General features: G+C 40.3%; 1 protein-coding gene across 2 annotated transcripts in view; it reads right to left on the bottom strand.

Moving 5' to 3' along the window:
* LOC122752644 (mitochondrial amidoxime-reducing component 1-like) overlaps positions 1–18,857 on the bottom strand; it is a 42,960-nt gene that overhangs the window by 22,270 nt on the left and 1,833 nt on the right. The window contains exons 2-4 of one of the 2 annotated variants that reach the window (XM_043999520.1): positions 14,857–15,030; positions 9,679–9,841; positions 7,443–7,583 (exon numbers count right to left, since the gene is read on the bottom strand). In XM_043999520.1, the coding sequence (XP_043855455.1) occupies positions 7,443–7,583; positions 9,679–9,841; positions 14,857–15,030 (478 nt within the window). The remainder of the gene's footprint in view (positions 1–7,442; positions 7,584–9,678; positions 9,842–14,856; positions 15,031–18,857) is intronic. The other variant, XM_043999521.1, reaches the window with a different exon arrangement.

The raw sequence follows: 18,857 nt of genomic DNA, 5'->3' as shown, positions 1-18,857 counted from the left end.
TGCTAGGATATTTTCTTTATTTTTTAATGTGACAAATATTTTTATTTTATAGTTTGGGGTTCCAATTTTTATCCCTCCTTCCCTCCCTCCCCTCCTCCCTCCCTGAGGCATCAAGCAATTGGATATGTGTTATACATGTATGATTACGTGAAACATTACCATGTTTGTCATTTTGTACAAGAAAACTTAATTAAAAGAAAAAAATGAAAGAAAGCAAAAAATAGCATGCTTCAGTCTGTTCCATCAATACCAGTTCTTTCTTTGGAGGTGGATATTATGTTTCATCAATAGTCCTTTGGGATTGTTTTGGATCATTGTATTATTGAGAATAGTCAAGTCATTCATGGTTCTTCATCAAACAATATTGCTGTCTCTGTGCACAATGTTCTCTTGGTTCTGCTCACTTCACTATACGTCATTTCATACATATCTTTCCAGGCCTTTCTGAAATCATCCTGCTTGTCATTTCTTATAGCACAATAACCATCTATCACCATCATATACCATAGCTTGTTTAGCCATTCCCCAACTGATGGACATTCCTTTGATTTCCAATTTTTATCCTCCAAAAAAGAGCTGCTAGAAATATTTTTGTACAAATAGATCTTTTTCTCTTTCAGGGGATGTCTTTGGGATATAAACTTAGCAGTCTTATTGCTGGATCAAAGAGTATGTACGGTTCTCTAGCCCTTTGGGCATAGTTCCAAATTGGCAAAGCAATCTTTTACTCCTATCCAAATGATTCTGAGTACCACTCCTCATAGGCAGATCTGAACATTCTTTTCTCTCCTCAAGCTTTCCACACCACTCCCTGCCCCTAGTCTCTCATTAGAACCTCACTTCATATTTTAGTAAGAAAATAGAGCTGTGAGCACCATTGTTCCCCTTCTCTACATTAAAAAAAAAACCTAGAAATTATCCCCTATTCTCTTCTCCTTTATTCCAGGCTCTGATAAAGAGGTGAACCTTTTTTCTAAGGCCAATATCCCTTGCAACACCGCTTAATTCCATCCCTTCTTATCTTCCCCAGCAGAATGATTGAATTATGCTGCCTCCCTTGGAAAACCAGAAATAGGACTACTCAAGGAGGTAGTCTCAGGCACATCAGTTGTGTTCTCTTTGTGCACACATACACACACACAGAGTACTGATTTATAAACATAAAGCAAGGATGAGTCAATTATACTGCTTTATTAATGCCCAGCTTGAAACAGGAAACTGCATATTCATGTTCTACGACAGTGGTAACTCCCACTCATAGATATAGTTAATTTAGACCACATGTGAATGAATGAGCAATGTTATTATCTAATATTCACACAAAAGGATTTCTAATAGGCCAAGATATGAGATGAGGGAGAATGTAAAAAAAAAAGTGAAGAAGCAAAAAGTTTAGTGGGAAAATAACAGAGGTAACATATAATGTTATCTTTCAATTACTGCTACTTGACCAGCAAGAAGGGCCCAGAAAGGGAGTCTCTGAGTATTATGTAGATAATCATAGAACTATGACCACATGGACATAGGCTTGGAATAAAACAGAAGTTTCTCCAGTGAGAAGCAAAACCAAAGATGACCAGATAGCAGGACAGACATATAGAGGAATCAAGGAACTATTAAAGTTTAGATTGACTAACTAGATAACAGGACTGACTTACAGAAGGAGTAAGGGGAGGTAAAAATCTATAGTAGGTAAGTTAATTAGGCATGGCTAATAACTGACCAGAGCTTAGAGACAGATATAAGCCAAAGGTCAGGACAATCATTTTTTTAAAAATCCCTCTCAACTCTCAGGAATATGACAAGCATCCAAGTTTTCCCCACCCCACCGCAAAAGAAACTTTCCAGTTTTCAAGTGGACACCCCATCTATCTTCTATAAAAGCATTTGCCTTCCCCCTGTTCTAGGAGGGGAATGTTTCTAAGTCCTTCTTGAGAGGTGAAATCTTTGCCTTCCCACTCAGTCACCTTCCCTAGCACCAAATAAAGACTACTTCAATTCTAATTGGATTGTGAGCTAGAGTGTAATTCTTTATTGAGGAATACCTAAGAACCACAACAAACTGTAGGTTGGGGGCTGTCAATATGACTTAGGCAAGGGAGTAAGGGACCAAAAGGGAGTAGAGGAATTATCTGCTTTGAAATTGAATGATCAAAGCTTCTTCTCTCCTCCATTAGTGTAGGTAACTAAGAATTAATAACATAATTCAGTTGAAGATTTGAGAGAGATATAGTCAGTCTCTCGACTGACTATATGTGTGTAGGTATGTATATGTATGTATATGTAATATATTATATATATATATATGATTACAAAGAGAGATTTATATAGAGACAGAGAGACAGACTCAGTGTAATCACTGTATATTTGACTTCCAACCTAATCTGGAAATCACATTTCTTTAGCATTTCTATGCCTAGCATTACATTGACAAGCAGGTATGGTGGAGAGTGCTAGGCTAAGAATCCAGAGAGAACTGGGTCTGAATTCTACTTCGGACACTTACTGTGTGGTCCTAGAAAGGTCACCTCCCCCTCTCTCACCCTCTTTTTCTTCTTCTGCAAACTGTAGATAACAACAACTTTCATAACCTATTTCAAAGGGTGGTTGTGAAGATAAAAGGTCATGCATATAAAGTGTTGTATAAACTTTAAATCACTATTTAATAGTATTATGACTATTGGATAAGGGCAGAGGGAATATAATAATAAGATATGAATCAAGTGCTTACTGAGACACTGATCTAGAAAGTGGTGATGGCCATGTGGAAATGAACAAAGACTCAAAAGAGTAGGCATTGTCAGGGAGAATTTGATTTTCATGACCTTATAACGCCTATCAAAACACTCCTCCGGGAGTAGACAAACAGATCCTGTTACAACCATTTTACAAATTAGGAAACCGGTGTTTATGAAACCTGACACTAAAATTTATACCTTAAGACTCTTTTCCTTTCTACTCATAAGAGCTCTCCAAGGAAGCTCTTAAAGCAAGCGGTTGTATTATTAGCAAAAGCTTATGGAAGATCGAGTTTCAGATAAGAGCATAGGATCAGATTTCAAACTGGAAGGGACTTTAGAAGTGACCTTCCTCATTTTACAGATGAAGAAACTGAGGCCCAGGTAGGTAATTAAGGTCATACAGGTAGTAAGCAGCAAAACCAGGATTCAAACCCAAGTCTTCAAATCCATTCCTTTTTCTACTTCCCCACACTGCCTACTTCACCTGCCCACAAATTACAACATCTAGGAAACACAGATGACAGAAAAAAGCTAAAAGTACAAGTAGATAATGTGCAGTAGATGTGGCACCAATAGAACTTCCAGATGACATTTGACAGACAAAATCATCAAATCCCATTCTCTTTCACCCACATATCTCAGGGATACCTATAATGTGTCATGCCATGGGAGAAGAGGTCAGAATCACCACCATGGTGCCAGGCAGAGTTGAAGATACTCCATCACTGTGATGAAAAATCCTGAGTCATCCCAACTCAGGGTATTTATGGTGTAATACAGTAAGGGGGCTGAGAAAAGAGTTTTATCTCAGTTGGAAAAAACTGAAATGTACACACCTGCCCCACCACATGTTAAGCTATCAAAGCTGCCTTTGGAAGACATTGCTTTCTTTGACAGCTGACTCACAAATGGCTCACATTGATACAGCTTCACACAGTCCATAAAGATCTTACAACACGATCTTCTACAGAGATAGTACAATTTTTAATATCCTCATTTTAGAGATGAGGAAATTTGGGCTCAGAGAGCCCAAATAACAGTGTTTAAAAGAACTTCAAACTATTTTCAACTTTCTCATTTACAGATGAGGAAACTAAGGCTCAGGAGAAAAAAAAACAAGTGGTATGGGTAAGTGTCAAAGGCAGGATTAGAACCCAGGTCTTCCTGGCCTTGGGTTGCATGCTATCCACTATGCCACAACAATTCTCATCTTGCCCATGGGCATATACTTAAGTGGAAAAGCCAATACTTAAATCCAGGAACTGTCACTAGAACCTGTGTTCTTTCTATTCTTTACTAACTTTCCAAGGGTAATGTGATAGATCACTGTTCTCACTGGCATGGGCACTCCCTCTAAGAGTACTAATTGAAACAATCTTGCACATACACACACATACACACACACATATTATTTAAAATAAAATTGTATTGATATCATCTTTCTATCACCTACATTTCCCTGTCCTCCCAAAAAATAAACCATCTCCTATAATAAAGAAAAAAGGAAGTTCAAGGAAGAAAAAAAGTTCAGGAAAAATTAAACAATATATTGAAAAAAGTCTGATGTTATATTCATTGTTTCATACACATGGTCCCCTCTGCAAAGTCACAGAAAAGTGCCTTCTCAGAGTTCTTTTGGTGAGCCAGGATTGGTCATTAGAATGGCATAGCATTCTTTTAGATTCATTTCTCTCCAGGCTGCACTCCTGACCCTCTATGCCATTACCTACCATGCTACAGAAGTCTTTTCACCCTGGAAGCACACTCCACCCCTGTGTCCCCTTCCTGGTCTCTCCCCACACCTTCATTTTAAGGAAAATACCCAGATCAGCATGTCTTCATTCCTCTCCAGGCTCTACCCCTGAACTTTTTCAGACTTTCTTTACCACGCTTCCTTGCACAAGTACTTTCCTTTCCCTTTTTCAACATTCTTTTATATGTTATTATTCCATGTTAGAATATAAGCTTGAGGGTAGGGACTATCCTTTTTTTCTGCTTATATTTGCATTCTCTATGCTCTGCACAGTGCCTGACACAACAAATGCTTAATAAACGCTTGGTGACTTTACTTTATTTGATCTTTGACTGTATTTTTCCATAAATCCTCCACAGAGGATCTAGCCATGATTTGGAGGGCTTCCCTTGATTCTTCTAATATTGCTGTTCAGGGGATCTTGTAGCGAAGAATCCTTATTTCTTCCTGCATGACTATCTCCCCTCCTTTTCCTGTTGTGCGTAACCTTGGATGATGTCTTTTATGCCTCATCTCACATGCAAGCTATCCTGTTGATATCCTAAAGCCAATTCACAGCCACCATGTATCTTTCCATTGTCTTCTGCATCACCTGTGATTCTAATTTTTCTAAAATTGTATTGTCCCATGATTCACCGCTGTATAGCACGAGCAGTAGGAGGTAAGCTTCTTTAGGGTAAGGTCTATTTCTTTTTTATATTTGAATTCCCCATGCCTTGCCCATAGAGTCATTTAATCAATGTTTATTGGGGGGCGGGGAGAATCTCTTCAGAAAGTTTCTCTGATAAATATCTCATATTCAAGATAAATATGGAACTGATTCCAATTTATAAGAACAAGAGCCATTCTACAATAGATAACTGGCCAAAGGATATGAACAGGCAACTTTCAAGGGAAAAAATCCAAGCTATCAATAATCACATTAAAAAACCGCTATAAATCACTAATAGAGAAATGAAAATTAAAGCAACTCTAAGATTCTATCTCACACCCAACAGATTGGCAAAAATGGCAAAAAAGGGAAAATAACAATTGTTGGAGAAGTTTCGGAAAAACGGCACATTAATGTACAGTGAATTGGCATTTGTGGTAAAGAGTAATATCGGAAGTTTTAGCTGAATCATTTGAGAAATTGTGCATGCTACTGAAGCAGCTTTTGAAGGACCTCCCCTTTTGGGGAGGAACATGCGAAGAACTTCTGGGACACCAACTTAAAAGTGAGGGCAGGAATGGAAGTTTGCTCTCTCTCTGGCCGTTAACTTAGCCATGGCGGCACTCTGGGGAGAGGAGTTCAGAAACACGTGGTTAGTGTTCAGTCTTTGGGTGTGCTGGTTCGAGGCCTGGTGGATAGTTTGAGATTCGGTGAGTTTTATAAAGGAAAATGCTAAATTCCTTTAAACCAGTTTAATCTCTGGGATCAAATAGACTAAGTTTATATCTAAGACTATTCATCTGTATTTCTACTTCTTTATTTCCCTAATTGGTTTCACCTTTGTTGTCTAATTAATTCCCAAGCAATAAAAAACTGATCCCTCACAGACTAAAGCTCAGAGGCTCCTTTTCTTATTGGCCTGGGAGATATATATAAAAGGGAAAGTTTAGGGGGGCAGCTAGGTGGCGCAGTGGATAAAGCACCGGCCCTGGAGTCAGGAGTACCTGAGTTCAAATCCGGCCTCAGACACTTGACACTTACTAGCTGTGTGACCCTGAGCAAGTCACTTAACCCCCATTGCCCCGTAAAAAAAAAAAAAAAGAAAGAAAGAAAAAAAAAGGGAATGTTTAAAGGAGGAAATTAATGCTCTGTATATCCAATTTTGAATCAAACAGAGGGTTTCAATGGAAAGGGTCCAAAGACCTGATCTCAAATCTCACCTCTGATACCTGCTGCTTATGAGACCCTTGGGCAAGTCACATAACCTCTCTCTTAGGCTCAGTTTATTCAGCTGTAAAAATGAAAGGTCGGGTTAAATGACCTCCAAGGTCCCTTACATATCTTAATCTATGATCATCCTACAATGTTAGATCTTACGAGGCACAGACAAGGGGAGAAAGGCAGAGACATCATAGCATGGAGGAAAGCATCTTCCCACTAAGACACCACTCTGTGCCCTGGCTTCCCTAGAGGCTACATACAGGGGGAGGTAAATGTGAACCTTCTCCTACTTCAGCTGCCTGCACTACTAATTCCAAAGGCTCAGACTCATAGAGTAAAGCCATCTATGATACAGCTAGGTATGAATAGAGTGTTGGATTTGGAGTCAGAAAAACCTAGATTTAAATTCTGTCTCTGAGATTTATTGGCCGTGAGGCCAAGAGGAAGAAATATAACCATTTGGTCTTTGCTTCACCACCTGTAAAATGAAGATAATACCTGTGGTATTATTAGGTGGGTGTCCCAATGGATAGAGCAGTAGGCCTGGAGTCAGGAAGACCTGTATTACCCTGGGCTAGTCACTTAACCTTTGTCTGCCTTTGTTTCCTCAGCTGTAAAAATGAGGATAATGGCCCCTACCTCCCAGGAGTTTTGTGAGGGTCAGATGAGATAATATTTGTAAAAGCACTTAGCAAAGTGCCTGGCACACAGTAGAGACTTAATAAATGCTTGTTCCTTTCCTCCTGTCATATCTACTTCACCAGGTTGTTGTATGACTCAAATTAGGTAATTTTTTTTAAGTGAGATAATTGGGGTTAAGTGACTTGCCCAGGGTCACACAGCTAGTAAGTGTTAAGTGTCTGAGGCCAGATTTGAACTGAGGTACTCCTGACTCCAGGGCCGGTGCCCTATCCACTGCGCTACCTAGCTGTCCCGATTAGGTAATTTTTTTAAAAAACATTCTTTTAGTTATAACATTCAGAATGATATAATCAAACCTTTGAGAATGGAAGATCTGGAGCAAAAAACAGAAGCTAAAAATCAAAGGGGAAGGAAGGTGTATATTATTCTTTACCTCCTCATAAACCCTGCATCCTGATATCACTATATTGGGCCGGAAGTTGTTTGCTTTAACTTTCTTCTCAAGCCTGGAATTGAGATCTACCAGTGAAGCCTCAGAGAGGATCAAGAAAGGGCTGGCATCAGGGTAAGCGACCTGCACAATGAAGAAGAAGTGAGAGGGGAAATAATTAGTGTGCAGAGCATGAAAATGAGCTGCCCGAAATTAGATTATAATTATTACAGAAGTACCCTGTGTGTTTCTTCTCTTGCCTAGTATACATAGTCCAGTTTATATAGACAAGAGAAGAAGCTTAACAGCTTCCACATGCTCTGCCTTTGGAGCATCCTTGGCATATCTTGGTTATATAGGATCACCAACACAGAAGTGCTCCAACACGCACAACTTCCGAGCATCTACTCGCTACTGAAACAAAGCCGGTGCACCACATGCAAGTTGGGCGAATTCCTAAAGACCTACTCTATGGCGAGTTAGCCTCAGGCCAAAGACCTGCTGGACACCCCCAGCTTTGCTACCGAGATGTATGCAAGCAAGACTTGAGGGCTCTGGGAATAGACATCGGCAGCTGGGAGGAGATGGCCAAGAACCCCACCTGATGGAGTTCAGTACCCAGGAGCAGCTTGCGCTCAGCTGAGATGGGCCTTCAAGCTCGGGAGGAAGAAAAACGAATGAGACGAAGGAACCAACGGGCAACAGAGAATGCAGTTTTCCGATGTCCTGGTTGCGGCAGGAGCTACAGCTCCCATATTGGACTGCACAGCCACACTGTGGCCTGTGGCTCTTCAAGGCGCTGATCCATGGTTGTCCTCAACTGGTGGAAGCCTACTACTACTACTACTACTACCCTGTGTGCATGCAAATGCTCATTGTATGTTTATTTCTTTACTCCTATGGATCCTATAAGAGAATGAGAATGGTCAGCCAGAGGCCAGTCTACCACTAACCAGTTACATGACAATAGGCAAGTTAGCTAGCCTCTCTGAGCTGCCATCTCTTTAAACTAAGGCAGTTGGACTAGATTGGGGATTCTTAACCTATTTTTGTTTCACAGACCCCTATGGCAATCTGATGAGTCCTACAGACTAATCAGAATAATGTTTAGGGGTTTGTTTTTTAAATAATTTAAGGAAATGCTCAATTTCAATGAAAAGTTAATGAAGGGGCAGCTAGGTGGCGCAGTGGATAGAGCACCGGCCCTGGAGTCAGGAGTACCTGAGTTCAAATTTGGCCTTAGACACTTAACACTTACTAGCTGTGTGACCCTGGGCAAGTCACTTAACCCCAATTGCCTCACTAAAAAAAAATAAAAAAAAAAAGGAAAAAAAAAGTTAATGAAAATTAAAATGTAATTATTTTCCCATCCAAGTCACAGACCCTCTGAAATCTGTCCACAGACCTCAAATCCTCTGGACTAAGCAATCTTTAAGGCCCCCTCTAGCTCCTCTATTCCAAAGATTCTGATAGAAGAATCTAAAAAATATGAACAGTTTGCAAATGCCCAACATGCTTTCTACCAGTCAAAACATTACACTGATGACTCATCTGTCATTAACAGGCACATGATATTTCCTCAGTTCACTTTTACTTAATAACAGTTCTTATTTGCCTTTAGCCTTATTTCTTTTAGATCGGTCTGACTTTTTTTCAGCTTCTGAGCCAACAACAGCATAAAACACATGTTGTAATTCAACACAACTGCAATCACAACCTTAGAATTTTGTAATCAAAGCAATATTCCAGTATGGGGTGAAAGGGAGACAGCTGAAGATCAAATAAGATGATGTTTCTAAAACTCTTCACATAGTATCTGCTACATAGTAGGTGCTATATAAATATTTGTTCCCTTTTCCTCCAACCTTCCACTCATGGATGGAACCACATCTGAGAGCAAAAGAACAAAAACATTCACAGATCGAATACTAACAGATTATTTGTCTGTTCAAACCACATCGTACCACACCTCTAACATGAATAAGAAGACAAAAGCTTAAGCAAGATAAAATTTGAGGTGTTCAAAATACAAAACAGCAATCAGTGCTAACATAACAAAAATGGCATTTTAAACTCATTCCCCGTGCTACTGGAGACAAAATGTCTACTCTGACAAACTTCTGTCGTGGGTATAACACTGATTTAATGGCCAATGGAGATTATATGCCATACATCTCAGGAACTGAGAAGAAAATAATTTACAAATTGACATATCACAGGAAAATCATTCTCATCTAACCTTATCTGTAGACCGGAAAGCATCCACTATTTGTTTGGAATTTCTTGGCCTCATCTGAGGCTCAAAATGCACCAAACGATAGGGCTGAGTCTTCAGAAAACTGGTAATCCATTGGGCAGCCTCATCACCACAATCTCTCCCCTCGATCTCAAGGCCGTGAACTCTACAAGAGGTAAGGGAAGGGAAAAGTTATAATCTGAGACTCGGAACACATATTTTTTAAATGTAGGCATGACATATTGAACAAAGATATATTCTTTATTATTACTATTAGTTACTTCCTCTGCTCCTGAAATTGTAACCTCGTAATCCAAAGACAGAGGTCAAATGAGGATTCAGAAGACCTGAGTTTTAATCCTGACTTTGACACTGAATCACTGTGAGATCCAACAAGTCACCCTACGCAGCTACCATTTTATGCTTCATGTTCCTAATATATAAAATGAGAGTATGGAGTATCTATTGATAACCAACAAGTTTTGGAGTTTTGTTTTGTTTTTTGCTGAGCAACGAGGGTTAAGTCACTTGCTCAGGGTCAAACAGCTAGTAAATGTCAAGTATCTGAGGTCACATTTGAACTCAGGTCCTCCTGAATCCAGGGCCAGTGCTTTATCCACTGCGCCACCTAGCTGCCCCCCAACAAGTATTAAGCACCTTCTACGTGCCAGAAACTGCATTGGTCATTCTTATTTCTTAGACAGTATCTCTTGCATCTATCCCCTTGTCCCCATCCACATGATCATCTCTCTAGTTCAGAACTTCATTTCCTCTAGCCTGGTCAATTGTAACAGCCTCCTATTTGGTCGTTCTGCTTCCCATCTCTTCTGTCTCTAATATATCATTCTCACTACCTGCCAAAGTGATATTCTTTTTTTTTTTTTTTTTGGTGAGGCAACTGGGGTTAAGTGACTTGCCCAGGGTCACACAGCTAGTAAATGTTATGTGTCTGAGGACAGATTTGAACTCAGGTCCTCCTGACTCCAGGGCCAGTGCTCTATCCACTGTGCCACCTAGCTGCCCCTACAAAGTGATATTCTTAAAGCACAGGGCTGTCCATGTCATTCCCTGCCTCAGAGAATTCCAGTGGCTCTTGGGAAAAATAAAATTTTTATCTTTAGGACTTAAAGCCCTTTCACAATCCACATCTGACCTAATTTTCCAGACTTATTGCACACTACTCTCCCTCAGGCACTTTACACTCGAGCCAAATGGCCCTTCTTACTGTTGTTCAAACTTAATTTTCTATCTCCTCTCTCCATTACTTGGAACAGCTGCCCCCCATACCTAAAATGCACTCCCTCTTCCTCTGAGGCTCTCAGAATCTCTACTTTCCTTCAATACTTAGCCCCAGTACTGCCTTCTACCAGAGGCCCATCCTGATCCACAACCAATACCCCTGCCAATTGCTAATGCTTCTCCAGAAAATGCTTTGTATTGCCCTTGTGTCTATGTTGTATTTACTTCTGTCTACATGTCTTATAAAAGAATATAAGCTCTTTGAGGACAAAGACTTTGAATTTGTCTGTATCCTCGTGCCTGGTAGAAGGTTGTGATTTAATTGTTGAATTAATAGAAGTAAGGAGATTCCCTTACTAGGAATTACCTACACCAAAGGTGTCAAACATGCAGGCCTCTGGGCCAAATATAGCCCACAGAACTCCTGTAGCCTGAACCAGACTAGAATATAATTGGGGAAAGTTTAACAAAATAAATAAAAATACAATAAAGCATAGATAATGTTAATATGTGGCCCTCTAGGTCAATATGCAGCCCAAAGAGTTCCTTATGTATGGTTTATTGCAGCCACAGCACAACTTAAAAACAACTCAACACCACCAGCAAGAATAAAGAATCACCAATACTGCAAATATTCCGAAGAATGAACCATAAGCCATTGCAAAGGAGAGGTTCCCAAAATGTGTGTGATAATTCCCACACCACTGAAATCATTCCATAGCCTCCAAAGGAAATTAATTGAAAGGATATTCATTGGGAGGTACAAGTTCCATTGTGTTCAATCTGACATCTCATGTTCTACAATTTCTTTCATTCCTCTCCCCTGGACTCCACCATGGCAGTATTTAGAAGCCACCTATCACTGTCTTGAGCAGTGAAATGTCAACCTATTAGTAAACATTAATGGGCAGCTTCATTTTGGAGAGAAAGAGGATTTGAGAGAATGGGGAGGGAGTCAGAGTAGTTTAAGAAGAGGGGTGATTAAGTATTGTAGAGATGACAGATGATAATTGCCTTAGCAGGGTTTATATTTATCTTTGCTAAATGGTGGGGGGGAAAAATAAGAATTTCTAGTCCTTCCACTTGCCAAGTTTCCACAGTAACTACTCTACAGCACCTGTTGTTTTTATACACTGAAGTAAATGGCTCTTCTCACCCCACCCCAAGTGTAGAATGAATCATGTAGATTCAATCAGAGAACCACAGGATCTCCCAGTCAAAGAAGGAACTTCAGAAGCCGTCTTGTACAACCCATCCCAAAACAGGACTACAGAACATCATTGATAAAGGTCATCCAATTTCTTCTTAAATATCCCTCATTTGAGGGAAATCACTACCTTCATACCACAACTGGACAACTCTGATCATTAGGAAGTTTTTCAATAAATCGAACTTCCCAAAACAGAAGGAACAGATATCACTAAGTCTGCAAATAAGGCCAACAGGACAAAAACCACCTGGGCCTGGGACAAATGGAGTACAGGGAAAGGATACGCATTCTATCACCTCAATTATGACCATCATCTCTATTATCTTCTGCCCTAGCCTGGCTGTTGCTGGAGATCAACACTCCACTGACAAAATTTTTTAAAAATAAATCAAGTAAATATATGTAATATATAATATACATATAATATATAATGATAGCAATGATGATCATCATCATAATAAAAGCAACTAACCTTTATATAGTATTTTAAGGTTTTCCATATGCTGTTTGATCATCTGAATTCAGGGGAAGTCAGTTAGACAGCAGTTTGTTTTAAAAAAAATCTGAAAGGTTTAGTGGACTGCAAACTCAATATGAGTCAGCAATGTTATGTGGCAGCCCCCCAAAAAGGTTAATGCAATCTTGAGCTGTGTTACCAAAGCATAACTTCAAGAATAAGGAGGCTAGGGGGCAGCTAGGTGGCGCAGTGGATACAGCACCGGCCCTGGAGTCAGGAGTACCTAAGTTCAAATCCAGCCTCAGAAAATTGACACTTACTAGCTGTGTGACCCTGGACAAGTCACTTAATCCCAATTGCCTCACCAAAAAAAAAAGGGGGGGGGGGCAGCTAGGTGGCACAGTGGATAGAGCACTGGCCCTGGAGTCAGGAGTACCTGAGTTCAAATCTGGCCTCAGACACTTACTAGCTGTGTGACTCTGGGAAGTCACTAAACCCCAATTTCCTCACAAAAAAAAAAAAAAAAGAATAAGAAGGCTATAGTGTTTCTGTACCTAGCCCTAGTTAGACCACATTTGGAGTACTATGCTCCCTTCCTGGGGTCACAGTTTAAGAAGCCCATGGATAAACTGGCCCAATGTCCAGAGGAGACCAAACCAGGATGGCAAAGAAACTGAATTTGTGCCTTCTGAGGATCACAAGTTGAAGAAACTAGGTATGTGTAGGCTGGAGAAGAGAATACCCAGGGGGAACATAATCAATGTGTTCAAGTTTGTGGAGAGCTGTCATGTAGAAGAGAGATTACACATGTTTTGTTTTGTCCTAGAAGGCAGAACCAGGAGCCATGGGTAAAAGTGGCAAAGAGGAAACATGGTGAAAACAAATACCAAACTTCTAAATCAATTAGAGTTGTCCCATAATGGGAAGCAGGAAATGGCAGACCACTCTAGTATCTTTGCTAAGAAAATCCCAAAATAGGGTCACAAAGAGCCTGACACGACTGAAAGGACTGAATAACTACAACATAATAGAATGACTGGCATTGACAAGGAAATCTTCAAGCAGGGATTCCTTTTTGGGTATGAGTTGGACCAGATGGCCACTGAAGTCCCAATATTCAAATTCAATGATTCTGTAATCCTCAGAGTAACCTTATAAGGTAGATATTCTTTTACAAATGAGGAAACTAAGACCAAGAAAAATTTTTTCCTTTTTTTTTTTTTTTTGGTGGGGCAATGAGGGTTAAGTGACTTGCTCAAGGTCACACAGCTAGTGTCTGAGGTGGGATTTGAACTCAGGTCATCCTGAATCCAGGGCTAGTGCTTTATCCACTGCACCACCTAGCTGGCCCGACCAAGAAAGATTAAATGACTTGCCTCAGTTCACAATGCTAATATATCTCTGAAGCACTATGTGAAACCAGGTTTTCCTGCCTCCAAGCTGAATACCCTATCAATTGTACCCAAAGTTCTAAACCCAACACACATTCCCCACCACCAACACCACCAAAAGAAAGAAAAAAAGTTTGACCTAAAAAAACCAAATTTTTGTTTGGGACTTAGGCCTCCAGTTGGTTTTGGTAGCAAAGACGTGATGGTGGGGCAAAAATAACTAGAAAGCCATATTTCCTTTGGAATTCCCAAATAGGGACACAAAGAGTAGTGGCACAAAGCCAGAAGTGACCCTGAAGAATCCCCAGAAGCTATGTGAATTAACTAGAAATCTTTAGGAAATTATGTGTGGGCTCTGGTTACAAATCCTTTACAGGAAAGTGGTTTCATCCCCTTGAGAGCAAACTCAACCTTTGTCCAAAGCAGATGTGTGCTGACAGAGATCCTTAGTCTTAACATTTGGCTGTTTATAAATGTTTAACCTTTCAGGCCAAAAAGTTTCCAATGGACCATGTAGAACCAGGAAAATGTCCCGTACAAAGAGATTACTAGAGATCAGGTTTCATTAAAACAGCTCCACAGGAACTTCTGTGACTGAACTAGGATATTGTGGTCGGGAGGAGGTGGGGGGGAGAGAAGTAATATTGCCTCAGTAAGCTAGTCACCTCAGCTTTCCAAATCTTTAGAATCTATAGAAATTATTTTGTGGTATGTTATTTGTGTACCTTTTACCAAATGTGGCAATTATTTTGTGTTTCTTCTACATACTATAGGGGTCCCAAAATTCATCCGTGAGCTCTTTCCTAAAGTTTTTGATTCATTAAACATAAACAAAATAAATTCCCCAAAGAAAAAAAAAACATTAAAATTATTTCCCACCTCACCTGCACTTCCGCACCACATTTGTGCTGGGTGCTTTGATTGGTAGAATCAAGTCCTGGGTGTAAGCTGCACTGAGCATCAAGGAGTCATTTTCACAGGTTAGGGAAATTAGTACCAGGCGGGGTTCCTGTCGGGCAGTGACCATATTCCCTTCTTCATTGATGATCAACCAAAACCTGCCATTATCAGAGCACAGCAACAAGAGGAACAGAATAATTATCAAAGAACAATAGCACAGAGTCCTAGGGCTGCATTTCATGGAGGAGAGGGAGAAGGGGAGAGAGAGGAGGAAGGAGAGGGAATACAGTACCATTCAGCAATGCTGAATTTATCCCTTAGCTTTCAAGGTCCAATGATTACCCAGTAAATGGATACATAGCTATAAAGCACTATGAGCTGCTTGAAGTTACAGAAATTCAAAAATAATATTGAAAGATAGTATATAATAGTGGGGGAGAGAGCCACTCTTGGGAGTTAGAAAGACCTGTGTTCATGTCCTGTTCATGTACAACCATGGGAAATGACTTAAGCCCTCAGTTCCCCAGAGTGGATTCTAAAATAATATCTTACAGGTAAAATGATCTTCCTAAAGTCAGGAAGACACATCTTCCTAAGGTCAAATCCAGCCTCAGACATATACTAACCTCAAATGGGGATCATAAAGAGTTGGATAAAACTGAAACACCTGAACAACAACAATGTGATTTGTATTAGGGGAAGGAAGTTTCACACTGGAAGTTCCCTCTAGTGATGGGATCAACTCTGGATCTCAGACCCACCTAACAACAGTGTGATAGAAATTCTGAGAAACAAAGTTCCAAGCATGGATCAATTTATTAAAGAGGCTGTTGTTATTATTGTTCAGTCATAGCTGACTCTTCCTGACCCTATGGACCATAAAACACCAATACTGTCCATGGAGTTTTCTTGGCAAAAATACTGGAGTGGTTTGTCATTTCCTTCTTCAGTGGATTAAAGCAAACAGGTTAAGTGACTTGCCCAGGGCCACACAGCTAATAAGTGTCTAAGGCTAGATTTAAACTCAGATTTTCCCGACTCCATGTCCAGCTGGACCACCTGCATTAACTAGGTTAGCAATAACTAATAAATTGGGTCTATGACCTCTCAATAACCAAACACCATGAGTCAGGGTTTTTTATGGTAATTAACAGGATGACAGAGCAAAATCTGAACAACATGGGTATGTCTTCTGATTGGGTAGAAAGTAAAAGCCCTCTGACACAGTTTGACATTTAATTGTTTGGACCTCTCTTTTTGAAATTTCTCCTAAACTCCAAACAACATATGTGATTCCAGGCACGAGATAAAGGTTTGTTGTTGTTTGCCCTTCATTCTCAAAGAGGACTATAAATGGGAGGTAGTGTCATGGCTCAAAGTGAATTGGATTTAAGCACCAGCCTTTCTCTCTCCTCCAGAGCTACCTGGGTCCAGTGGACTGACATACATCACGATGACTGGAGATGACACGAGATATATGGCCCAGAGTCACCCAGCTAGTAAGTGTCAAGTATCTGAGGTTGAATTAGAACTCAGGTTTTCCTGACTTCAGGGGCAGTGCTCTATCCACTGAGCCACCTAGCTACCCCCATAAAACAAAGGCAAAACAAACCAGATTAGTGGACATTTCAATGAGGAGGTGGGATAAGTGTCATCTCAGCTCCTTCCCATTACATCACTGGGAGATGACATCAGTTCTAAGGTGATAGAAGTACTCTTCAGGCAATCAGTTTAGTCTGCAGATGACAGGAATTGCTACAGTTTAAATTGATGAGATTTAATCTTTTCAGTTTATCAGCTTTCTCTGAAATTGTAGATGGTGGGTGAAGTAAAGAGGCTATGGAATAGAGGGCAGCTTTGTGACGCAGTGGATAAAGCATTGGCCCTGGATTCAGGATGACCTGAATTCAAATCCGGCCTCAGACACTTAACACTAACTGTATGACCCTGGGCAAGTCACTTAACTCTCACTGCCCTGCAAAAAAAAGAGGGAGGGGTATGGAACAGTGAAGAATATTAAATCTGCCTTGGTTAAGTCTTAACAAAATAGAATTAAGAATCAATTTTCAATTTCACAACAAGGATAACAACAAAAACCTCACCATTTTCAAGCATAGACTAAGGAAATGATATTCTGATTCACAGAAAACTTTAGTGAGCTCTTCCTGTAATGAAGTCATATTAATCTTCCATTATTGTCCACAGTGTGAAATAGGAGATAATGTGTTGAACCTGCAGTCTAGAAGAACCTAGTTCAGATCCTATCTTTGAGGCTCACTAGCCATTTGATCAGGGGCCACTCACTTTATAGCTTAAAGCATAAGCAAGGGGCAGCTGGGTGGCACAGTGGATAAGTCACTTGCCCTAGATTCAGGAGGGCCTGAGTTCAAATCCGGCCTCAGACACTTGACACTTCCTAGCTGTGTGACCCTGGGAAAGTCACTTAACCCTGATCGCCCCACAAAAAAAAAAAAAAAGCATAAGCAATTGCCTATGATTTATCTACTATGTAAAGAATATTTCCACCTGAAAGTAATCCACAGTTCCCTTTCCTAAATAAAAAACACAGAAGAAGGCATATTAGTCTATTTTTAAATTCAACTTACAGATGTGAGAAATTAATGAGCCAAGGTCACAATTCAATACAAGGTCCTTATCTCACTCACCTATTCTGTTTTGCCAATTCAGTGAATTTATTATTCTATTAAATAAAGGGGCACCAATATTCTTGAGGGGCAGCAAGGTGGTACAGTAGATAAAGCACCAGGTGTGGAGTCAGAAAGACCTGAGTTAAAAATATTACTAGGGGCAGCTAGGTGGCGCAGTGGATGGAGCACCGGCCTTGGAGTCAGGAGTACCTGAGTTCAAATCCCGCCTCGGACACTTACTAGCTGTGTGACCCTGGGCAAGTTACTTGACTCCGATTGCCTCACTGAAAAAAAAAATTACTAGCTATGGGAACCTGGGCAAGTCACTTAACCCTGTTTGCCTCAGTTTCTTCATCTATAAAATAAGTAGGAGAAGAAAAATGGCAAACTACTCCAGTATCTTTGCCAAGAAAACCCCAAAGGATATCACGAAGAGTAAGATGACTGAAACAACTGAACAAGAGCTATTCTTGAAGGGCATTTGAGGCCACGAAGCAGTGGCCTCAGAAGGCATTTTCACTGAACATGCAAATTGCCCATTTGGAATTTGTAGGGATACACTCCTGATAAGCATATGAGGAAGTAATTTGGATGAAAATACCCCCATCCTTTGCTTAGAATGCTCTTGGTACAGCACTACTGTTCACACCATGCCCATGTGGCATAAACATGACCAAAACATTCAAAACTCTAAAAGACAGGTTTTATATAATTCCCAGAAAGGTCAAAGGATATAATCCTGTCCCTAACTCTTTCCATCCTAACCCTTCCTCTCCCAACAAAATATTTACTAGCGCCATTTGAATGTTTCTTACCAATGATAATAACCAACCAACTCCCTTTGGTTCTTACAGATAGCCAACCAAGACAAGCAAATATAATCAAAGGATCCTGGGAGGAACGTTAAATATCATTTAATCCAATCCCTGAATTTTACAGATAAGGAAACTGAAACCCAGAGAAGTGAAAGAAATGACCCAAGATGACACAGGCACTAAAATGAGAGAATCATGATTGGAAACCAAGTTCTCTGACTTGAAATCCGACACACTTCATCCACTGAATCATACCAACCTCCTGGAATTAATTCAAGTTCTGCAATCTCATTTTTCAGAGCAGATTATCCTTCCTTCTTCCCCTTGCTGCTCACCTTTCAGGTCTCTCACTCCTCCACTAGTGGAAGGAATGGGCAGGCGGGAGGGAGGAAAGGAGCAGAATCCGATCTATCCATTTTCCTATTTCTTCCAAACATGCGAGGGAGATGGTTGCGAAGCTGGATCTGTGAACTTGTCAGTATCCCAAGTTTCATGAAATGCAGGAGCCCAGAAGTTAATTAT

The sequence above is a fragment of the Dromiciops gliroides genome, chromosome 4 (genome assembly GCF_019393635.1).
Source record: "Dromiciops gliroides isolate mDroGli1 chromosome 4, mDroGli1.pri, whole genome shotgun sequence".
Lineage (NCBI taxonomy): Eukaryota > Metazoa > Chordata > Mammalia > Microbiotheria > Microbiotheriidae > Dromiciops > Dromiciops gliroides.
This window is presented reverse-complemented; position numbering and strand designations above follow the sequence as displayed.